Below are 10,302 nucleotides of genomic sequence, written 5' to 3'. Positions count from 1 at the left end.
CGCACTTTATCTCCTCTGTCTCTTACTGGTCTTCACGCCCCGGGGCTGGTGTGCTTTGTGCTGGCCCGTTTTCCCCTGGGCTTCTGCCCTTTGTCTTTTCCCTCCGTGGCGTGGCGCTGCATACTCTCCACTCGTGTCCTCAGCTCTGCAAGTCCTGCCAGCTCGAGTCTGCTTCGAGACCCCAGAGTGGAATTTTGACTGTAGGTATTGCACATTTCCATGATTGCTTAATACCCAGTTGGTTCCTGTCTATAATTCCTGTCTTTTTATTGGTGTTCCCACTGGGTGAGACGTTGCCATCATGCTTCTCCACATCTCCTGAAGCATAGTTTTCTCAAGCTCCTTGGACGCATTTACGCGCCTCTTCGTCACACTGTCTGGGCCTCTCAGAGGCGGCTTCTCTCGCCTGCTTTCTTCTCGTGTGTGACCCTCTGTCCTGTTTCTCTGTGTGTCTGGTCATCTTTTTGTTGAAACTGGGGCATCTCTGGTGATGCGTTATGGCCACTCTAGACACCGCAGCTGTCCTCTGTGGCCAGTTCTGCTGGTGTATCTCTTACGGATTATTTTCAAGAAGTCTGTTTCCACTCCTCAGAGGTGTGGCCTTGGGTCTGTGCAGCCACCCTGGGGTGACGGGTTCACCGGCCATCTGTGTTACACTGTCTGACCCTCTCAGCGTCGTGCCCGGGTGTTAGGCTCCTCTGATTGCGGGTCAGATGCTCTGCTTTCCTGACGGTGCCCTGGGGTGACGGGTTCACCGGCCGTCTGTGTTACACTCTCTGACCCTCTCACCGTCGTGCCCGGGTGTTAGGCTCCTCTGATTGCGGGTCAGATGCTCTGCTTTCCTGATGGTGCCCTGGGGTGTAAATTGTTCTGTGTTGTTGATCAGTTGCTCCGACTCTGTGACCCCATGGCCTGCAGCACGCCAGGCTTCCCTGTCCTTCACCATCTCCCAGAGCTTGCTCAAACTCATGTCTGTTGAGTCAGTGATGCCGTCCAGCCATCCGTCCTCTGTCGTCCGCTTCTCCTCCTGCCCTCATCTTTCCAGTGAGTCAGTTATTCAGGCCAGGCAGCCGCCAGGTGGGGCCCTCTGCAGCAGTCGTTACTGAGCAGATTTGCGGTTTTTTCTTACCCTGGCAGGGCCGTTCTCCGATGTCTCCTCCTGGCTCTCTGCTGACCGGTGGCTCACAGTTTAGCCTGCTGCCAGGAGGAGCCACCGGCATCCTCTGACTCGGCCACCGCCATCTCCACTGTCTCAGCTGTGCCTGAGTGTGAACCGCGCCACGGTCCGTGCCAGAGGGTCAGTTTCTTAGGCTGGAGCTCAGCGCTCTCTAAGCTTGCGGTTTCCCCCTTGCCCCGAGCGGCCTCTGAGACCTCGATCCGGAGCTGGAGTGCGGACCCGCTTCCCTTGGGACAGCCTGCTCTAGGAGCGGCTCTGGTAGGGCGTAGCCTCCGGCCTCCTTGGCTTGCCTCTCCCAGCCCAGAGCCCTGCCCTGCAGGTGGGCTGGGCAGCGTGCTCAGGGCCCTGCTGTTTTCGCCTGGCACAGACCCTCTGATCTGTGAATGAGGCGGTGCAGGGGGGAGCTTTCCCTTGCTGCCACACTCACCAGTAACACAGCCTCTGCCTCTCGGGCCTGAGCGATAGGAATGGCAGCCTCGGGGCGCTGGGACCCCGGAGCGCCGGGCGCCCCGTCACACTCGGGGGCGGAAGACGGGTCCCTGAGGCGCCCCGCTCTTGCTGACATCTAGTGGATTCTCTTGAATACACTTTGCCTCATTTGCTGTGTGCCCTCAACTTCCAGAGACTTCAGTGGCCCTTTTTAATCACCTCTCACCAGCCGTGGACATCTGTCAGGGGCAGATGGGCCAAGACCCTCGCGCCTCTGTCCTGGAGCCGGAGCCCCTTGGCTTCCCCTCGAGGGCTGAGGTCGCCGAAGGGCCGGAGTCCTGCTGATGGTGGGCTCTGATTGACCTTGGTGGCGGCAGTTGGAGAACTCCCAGGAGGTGACTGAGAATTTCCCCTGGAAGGTCTTGCCGGCTCAGGAGATCAGCTGAGGGGGGCTGGAAAGAGGAGCCCGCTCCATGCGGAGCGCTGTGGAGACTTAGCAGTTAACTGGGTGGACGGGGCGTAGGCGTGGGGCAGGAAGAGCCTGCAGGAGGGGGTCTGAGACCCTCCGTAGTCACGAGCAAGCTCCTGGGGACGCCCCGCTGCTGGCCGCCTGTCCGCGTGGCAGGGCCCAGGGCTTTGTGTGCAGGCAGCTGGCGAACGGTGACAGTGGGGCCATCCGCCTCCCCTCCCGGCGGGCAGGGGGGGGTCCTGCTCATTGCTGCATGTTGAGTTTGGGGAACAGTGGATGCGCCGTCCTAGGTGTGTGACAGTTGGATGGTTTCATGACTGTTGAGAGAAAGCAGAGGGGAGGGGCAGGTGGGCACAGGAGGGTGGTGTGGGGCGCGCTCCGCGCGAGGCGCTCCGGGACCACCCAGCTGGAGAGATGCTGCTTGTCTGGAGTTCCAAAAAAGAGGTTTGAGTGAAAGGTACAGATTTGGAAGTGAGACAGCAGGTTGTAAAAGAAAGGAAGAGGTGGGTGGAGGTCATTCTGGGAAGGCTCTCCGAGAACAGGAGCAAACGTGGCCCGGGGCTCGCATTCCTGAAGGGCATGTTTGAGCATCCCAGTGCTTTGCCCACACTCCGTAGCTGTGTCTGGTCTCTGCGAGAGGAGAATGCAGGTGCATTTTCATTGCAGGTTAAAGAACTCTTTTCTTCTCTGGGAGTTGACTGTAACGTCTTGGAACTTGATCAAGTTGGTGAGTAGAACGGCTCGTACCTGTTGTTTGTAATCAGCGTCCATAAGGTTGACTTCTTTCCTTGTATTGCCTCATTCAGCTCAGTTTACTCCCGTCTCTGGGTTCGATGAGCTGATTTCATCTACCTCCAACCCCGCAGAAGATGAACCTGTGTGTGGAAATACTTTCTGTGGATTTTTTGCATACATTGTCTGCATTTGAGGGGGGAGTGGATGGCAGCCGTGTAAGGCAGCGCTGGCGGTCCTCAGGCGTGTCTGCCCGCTGTCCGGCAGCCTAGAGGAGGCTGTACCAGGACGAGGCGGGTCTGCCCGTCTCCTGAGCGCAGCCCCAGGAGGGCCGGCGCCAGTGTTCCCGCTTTCCTGCTTCTGAATCCCATGCACTTTCCACGGGTGTGCTTGGACAACAGAAAGCCCAATCTCTGCCTTCTCAAGACTTCATCCCTCTCTTTAGCCAGGTCGATTTAATAAGTGAAATGCTCTTGAATCTTTGAGACTTTGCTGAAGAGTTTACCACATGGGGAGCCTGAAGGACCGAGGGCCCAGCTCAGTTTTTAGGAGTGGGAGTGTTTTGGACTATGAGCATAAAGATTTTTTCAAATGTAATTGTTGGATATATTTTCTGTGTTAGAGCACATATTATGTTTGCTCTTTAGAGACGATTCTTATCTATCTCTGCCTAGCCAGTGGATTATAGATCAGATTCTGATTTGAAAGTGTTCATTTTAAAAGCAGTCAGGAGTCTGCTCTTTATTCTGTAAGGCTTCCTCTGAACCCCTGAGTTGTCACTTCGTGAAGCTGATAACGCGCATGTGGGCATCAGAGTGTCACAGCCCTTCAGTTCAGCTCGCAGAGCCTCAGAACCTTGGCAGGGTCTTACGTCTTTGATCTTTTATTCCTCAGATGAGGGGGCCAGTGTCCAGGAGGTTCTATCGGAGATCACCAACCAGAGGACTGTGCCCAGTATCTTTGTGAATAAAGTGCACTTGGGCGGTTGTGACCACACTTTCCAGGTAAATAGTACCGTGTGTTTCTGAAGGCTGTCTGTCCAAATTTTGTTTTTAAGAAAATATTTAAAAGAGGTGGAAATGGTTTTTACAGATCTGTTCATTTGTGTCTTTTGGAGCTTGTAAAATCAAAAGCTTCCCTGGCGGCTCACATGATAAAGAACCTGCCTGCAATGTGGAAGACGTTTGATCCCTGGGTTGGGATGATCCCCGGGAGGAGGAAATGGCAATTCACTCCAGTATTCTGTCCTGGGAAATCCCATGGACAGAGGAGCCTGGTGGGCTACAGTCCATGGGGCCCCAGAGAGTCGGACATGACTGAGCGAGTAGGCAGTATGGGATGATTATCAGATAATTATGATTACTTTACTTTTTACCAATTCAAACTTTGAATGCTGAGAAGCAGAAAGTTTCGAGTGAGCTTGGAGGACAGAAGGGTGGGCTGCCCTGCTCTCTCCCTCCAAATGGGGACAAACAAGGCCTCCTTCCACCTCGAGGTTTAGGGAAATGAGGTCAGCACTGGCAGTCCAGCCCAGCAAGCGCAGCTCTCCCACCAAGGCCACTGGCCCTGTGAGCTTTGAGAAGCTCTGTTTGGTTCCTGCTGCTGCTGCTGCTAAGTCGCTTCAGTCGTGTCCGACTCTGTGCGACCCCACAGACGGCAGCCCACCAGGCTCCCCCGTCCCTGGGATTTTCCAGGCAAGAACACTGGAGTGGGTTGCCATTTCCTTCTCTGTTTGCTTCCTAGAATGCAGAAATGAACAGGAATCATTTGGTTACGTAGAGATAGATAAAAATTGACATGTAATAATAAGGACCTTATTTTAACTGTCTGTTTGCTTTTATTAAAACTCTGCTCTTAGATCCTCTGTGTATGTAGTTATCAGTGGTGATGGATTGAATGCTTAGGTCTAGATTCAATTAAGCTTATGTTTTGGGGGCTTCACCAGTGGTACTTTGGATAAGATCCTGCCTGCCAGTGCAGGGGACACAGGCTTAATCCCTGGTCCAGGAAGATCCCACATGCTGCGGAGCAACAAGGCTGTGAGCTCCAACTACCGGGCCCCAGCACCCAGAGCCCGTGCTCCCCGACAGGAGAAGCCGCCGCAGTGAGGCGCCCGCACGCCGCAGCTAGAGAGCTGCCCTGGTCACTGCAGCTGGAGGGAGCCTGCGCAGCAACAGAGACCCGCGCAGCCAAGGAGAAATAAAGTGACTTTTTAAAAGCTTCATACAGTTAAAAAGAAAGAATTACACTTTGGGGGGGAGAAAAGGTTGTCTGCATCACACGTTAATCTGGGATCAGCATCAGTTTCCAGTAACTGCCTGCTTCACCCGTCCTGGAAGCAGGTGCCCTTGCTGAAGCCTCCAACACCTTCGGAGGCGCTGGTCTTGGCAGGGCCTGCTGGGAAAGTGCATCACGGGGTTGGGGGTGGTGCTTCGGGCTGCAGAGATGCCAGTCTCCTCGGAGGCTGAAAGCCCTGCCCTGGGCGGCAGCTCTGTGCGAGGTGGACCCCCTAAGAGCACCCGAGGGTAGGGCTGGGGCCGTGCGCCTCGCCGGGTCTGTGGTCCTGCAGCACTCGCGCAGCACTCACAGGACGAGCCGGCTCGGGAGCCAGCGTGATGACTGAGCAGCTGACCTCACACAGACAGAGCTGCTCTCCAGCCTCACGTGGAGCCTCCGGCCTTGTCCACACCGCTTCTGGCCACGTGGACATCAGGCTGTGCCTCCGGGTCAGCCCTGACCTTTCCCAACAGACAAAGCAGAAGGCTCGCGTTGTACCGGAAGTTGCAAGATTTAGATCAACTTATGAAAAATCAGGAGAAAACCCGCAGTGCATGCCCGCCGATGATGCGTGAGCACTGTTTTCAGAGAAGACTAGCGCGGGTGGACGCAAGCAGAAGGTGCCGCTCCTGGTCTTACGTCAGGCGCGTGTGCTTGCCCCTCACCAGCCATCCTCGGAGCCAAGTGCTGGTCGAAAGGAAAGTCGCCTCAATCAGAGAAGCCGGCATCTGGGGAGAAGGGGACCCACGTCCCAGAACCAGCTTGCAGGATTCTGCTTGGCCGTGAACGTTTTTAAAGGGAAAAGAGGGAATCCGTTTATCACTGAGGTGGGAGGTCAGCTTCTCCGTCGTCTTCCATCGTGTGCAGACCCTCTGATACCTCCAGCCCTACTTGGCACTCCATTGTGCCCTCTCAGTCCACCTGCACGCTTGCTGAGGGGAGAGTGTGCTCGAGAGTCACTCACTTTTTAACTGTTCAGTTCTCCATGTTTGTTTACACCTTTTAACCCAGGAGGGGAGTCCGCTGCTTAGCAAGGCGTGTGTGCCTCCAGTAGAGCAGAAGGCAGGGGCCGGTAAAGTGCCGCCCGGTGAGCTCATCTTTATGGTTAAGGTCTGAGGAGGACAGAGGTGAGCCGGCGGGAAGGGCCAAGAGAGCTGCTCGCGGAGAGAGCTTGTCTGATGTAGGATGAGGCCCGACCTCCCCGCCATCTGACGTGTGCCTCGCTCTTGGGTGATAACCAGTGCGTTTATCTGCTGTGGCTTCGGTCTGACTCGTTGGGCCCAACCGAACACCCTCCAGATAAAGTCACAGTCCGCTCAGCTGCGCTGCGGTCACCTGTCCCTGAGGTTTTCATGGAAGCCGCGTGTGCTGAGTCAGCTCGGTCGTGCCGTGTCCTGTCCTTTGATTCCCCCCAGGCACATCAGAGTGGCTTCTTACAGCAGCTGCTCCAGCAGGAGCCGGCGTACGACTACGACCTCATCGTCATCGGCGGGGGCTCCGGGGGCCTCTCGTGTGCTCAGGTGAGAAGAAGCAACCCCCGTGGACGGTCCTCCTGGCGGTGGCCCTGAGCCTCCCTCCCGCCGTCGACGCTTAGGCCGCTCCAGTCTGCGCTGCGGTTGTGGCACGGCTGGGCTAACAGAGAGGAGAGACTGTGTTTTGTCACAGACACGGTCTCATCCTTCAGGGCAAGGTCGGGAAAATGACGAGGTCTCCGTGTGTCTTGTTCGCAGGAAGCCGCCGTCCTGGGGAGGAAGGTCATGGTGCTGGACTTCGTGGTCCCAGCCCCCCGTGGCACGGCCTGGGGTGAGCGGCTCTCCTGCTGTCTCGGGGGGCTTGCTCTCTGTGGCTCTCATCGGTCTGCCTCGGTCCTCACCACAGCCCCAGAGGGTAACCCGCCTGCCTCGGGCTGAGGACACTGTCCGTGGTCCTGTGTTAATAAGAGACGGCAGAAAGATAACACGAGGACGGTTAAGGAGGATTTTGCACAGGGAGATTCCAGGCCCTGAGTGCTCCACCGCGTCTGCCAGGGTGGCTTTGCACCCACACGGGGCTGTTCCACAGGGTCGTGGTCTCGGAGCGGGGTGCACCCCATCGTGCTTGCCTAGGTTGGCCGTGACGCTTTCCTGTGTCTCTGCATCGATTTTATAACTGACACCCTGGCTGCAGGAGGGTCTGCTGAGTACACTTGTCCTCCTCCCTTGCCGCCTCCCCGTCCCGGGCACAGCCCTGCCTCCTGGGACCAGGGCGACGCGCTCTCGAAGGGCACCGATGTGAGTGTCTGTCTCACCCCATGTTGGTGAGAGTCCAGGCAGCTGGCGGTGGGTGGTCCCGGCCCGGAGGAGTCAGGGTTGCCCAGGGAAAGGCTGGAGGCCGGCCCTGCCTGGCCTCAGGGCAGCGTGTGCCCAGTTAGCCTGACCCAGTTCTGACCACCTCGTGATGGGGACTCAGGTGGAAGTCTTAGATTCTGTACCCAGGGAGCTGTTCAAATGCGCGTCAGAATTTGCTCGTTCCTGGGCCTCCTGCAGGGACCCTCGGTCACCGTGACGCGGATCGTTTGTGTACCGGTGTGTGATGCTGCCCCGCAGTCGTCAAGCCTGTTGTTTCCACGGTTTCATAGCACCCACTCTGCGTGTGCACAAGCCACGTGAGCACACACGTGTGCACGCACAGCATCACAGCTGCGGCTCTCTCACTCAGGTCTCGGTGGCACATGTGTGAATGTTGGCTGTGTCCCGAAGAAGCTGATGCACCAGGCCGCGCTGCTAGGGCAGGCGCTGACCGACGCCAGGAAGTTCGGCTGGGAGTACAGTCAGCAAGGTGGGTGATGCGGAAACCGTCCAGACTGGGAGGAAAGAGGGAAGAATTGGCTTCTTAGAAATGCTTGCTCTTTCTGTTTCTGTAGTTGACTTTTACGTTAGTTTAATAAACACTCGTTAGGAGCTCACATGTGCCAGCTGGACCCAGGATTCCAAAACGGTCAGTGCAGACCTGCTGCCAGGGGCCTCAGGGCTGGGGCAGGGTTGTTGCAGCCCCGGCCATCCCAGACGCATAGCGGAGTGTGTGGGAGCTTTCAGGGCAGGAGTTAGAACGCGAGTCTCAGGAGAGCGCCGACTTGGGCGGAACGCCGCGGGCAGGCTGGATGGAGCAGGGTGGAGTGATGTTCACGTTGGCCTGGAGGTGGTCTAGGGGCCTCTGAGCACGTGTGGAAAGGCGGAGGAGTGTGGCAGGCCTGGAACACACAGAACAGTGAATGGGGGCGTGCGAGCAGACGAGGTTGGAAAGCTGTTGAGAGGAAGAGCATGCGGAACTTCTGCACCAGCAGCCACGACCCACAGGAAGCGGCGTGAGGGAGAGCACAGCCAGCATGGCGCGGGGCCTCGGAAGGCACTGCACTGGGTGTGCAGAACACACCAGGGAGCGTGGAAGCGCAGCAGAGCCGTGCTCTGGGTCCCAGGGAATGTCTGCATATCGTGAACACATTATCTCAGAGTTATTTCGTAAAGTTTATTTAAAGTCCAAGGAAGATGTCAGAATGCTTTTTTCTTTTTGGAACTGGACGGATTATTCTCACGTTCATATTGAGAAGTGAACGTGTGAGGGTAGCTGTGCCGCCTTTGAGGGACCAGGGGACCGACTTTCCATCAGAATTGAAGACGCTGCTGCTGCTCGTCACACGACCAAGCGGATGGGTGACACAGTGCAGCAGGTCCTTCCGTGGACCTGCCACGTCAGGGCCCTGGGGACCTTCTAGGTGCCAGCCCCGTGCTCCTGCTCCTGACTCTGCAGGTCTGGGGGAGGGGTCCCCAGGAGCCGTGTTCAGCCTGCTTCTAGGGGTGCTGACATGCAGGCGTGCTGTGGACCTTCTGAGAGTGTCTTTTACACAAACCAGAAGCAGAGGTCCCCGGGGCCATGAGACGCGCGGTTCTCTGAGGCCTGGGAGCCTGGCCTGTCTGGAGAGAGGGGCCGACAGAGGGCGTGAGCCCGGCGGAGAGGTGGTTGTAACCCCGGGATCAGGGGCGTGGGGTCGGGGAGCACAGTCGCCAGACTGACCCTCTGGACCACACGGTCTTAGACCTGTGGTCCTGTTGCTGAGGTTGTAGGAAGGATGACGTGACGTCTGGGCCATAATCGCCGATTTGCCCAAGTCCCCACCTCTGTCCTCCCCTGTGCTCGGGAGTCCCTCAGCCTGGTGGGCGGGTCTCTGAGCACGCTGGAGGGTCAGGGTCCAAATGGGACCGAGGGTGAACCCCCAGTCGGCCGGGTTTGTGGTTGGGGGTCTCACCCAGCTTGGCAGGACCCTGGACCAGTGTTTCCCTGGGGAGCATCAGTAGATGGGGTGAATCCAGGAAATGAGCCCCAGCTGGCAGGCCCAGGGGTGAGGAGGAGCCTTGATTCCACCAGCCTCGCCCTGGCTTCAGCAGGAAGTGGGTGAGCTCTCAGCTGGGCTCTGGTGTTCACTGTCACGGCCCTGCCCGCGGGGGACCCGTGTCTCACCTGTAGATCCGGGGGCCGGCCGTGGGAGGGCAGTTTCCCACCCTGCTCCATGGGTTTTCGGCATGTCCAGAACTCTGCTTCCTACCTGTTTATAATACGAGAGAAGCTGTGTGTGTTAGTTGCTCAGTCGTGTCCGACTCTCTGCAACCCCATGGATTGTAGCCTGCCAGGCTCCTCTGTCTGTGGGATTCTCCAGGCAAGAACACTGGAGTGGGCTGCCATTTCCATCTCCAGGCGATCTTCCCAGCCCAGGGATCGAACCCGGGCCTCCTGAGCTGCAGGGGGATGCTTCACCTCCTGAGCCACCAGGGGCGCCATGGGGGCTGGAACTGGCGTAAGAAGACTGCTTGTTAATTATCTTCTGTTCACGTCTGGGTCCTTAAAGCGATAGACGCGCGTGCCCTGTGTGACTTCACGGCGGCCGTGCAGCCCCTCACTCCCGCCCGCCCCGGTCTCTCCCCCAGTGAGGCACAGCTGGGCCACCATGACGGAGGCCATCCAGAGCCACGTCGGCTCGCTGAGCTGGGGCCACCGGCTGGCCCTGCGGGAGAAGGCAGTGACCTACGTCAACTCCTACGGGGAGTTTGTTGAGCACCACAGAGTCAAGGTCAGTTGGGCCTTTGGCCCCTTCGGTTGCCCCCCTCACTTGTGCCTGCACCCGCGTGGACCTGGGCTCCGTGGTCCCTCCGTGGTTGAGGGCTGCAACCGGTGTGTGAGCGTCCTG

General features: G+C 57.8%; 1 protein-coding gene across 1 annotated transcript in view; it reads left to right on the top strand.

The window, feature by feature from the left end:
• The first annotated feature begins 987 nt into the window (after nt 1-987).
• Nucleotides 988-10,302, top strand: part of TXNRD3 (thioredoxin reductase 3) — a 27,692-nt gene continuing 18,377 nt past the window's right edge. The window contains exons 1-6 of the mRNA XM_040246625.1: nt 988-2,802; nt 3,702-3,811; nt 6,500-6,604; nt 6,815-6,887; nt 7,782-7,901; nt 10,043-10,185. Of these exons, the coding sequence (XP_040102559.1) occupies nt 2,655-2,802; nt 3,702-3,811; nt 6,500-6,604; nt 6,815-6,887; nt 7,782-7,901; nt 10,043-10,185 (699 nt within the window). The 5' untranslated portion in view covers nt 988-2,654. The remainder of the gene's footprint in view (nt 2,803-3,701; nt 3,812-6,499; nt 6,605-6,814; nt 6,888-7,781; nt 7,902-10,042; nt 10,186-10,302) is intronic.

The sequence above is a fragment of the Oryx dammah genome, unplaced genomic scaffold (assembly GCF_014754425.2).
Source record: "Oryx dammah isolate SB20612 unplaced genomic scaffold, SCBI_Odam_1.1 HiC_scaffold_9, whole genome shotgun sequence".
Taxonomy (NCBI): Eukaryota; Metazoa; Chordata; class Mammalia; order Artiodactyla; family Bovidae; genus Oryx; species Oryx dammah.
Note: the sequence above shows the minus strand (reverse complement) of the source record. Positions and strands in the feature narration are given on the sequence as shown.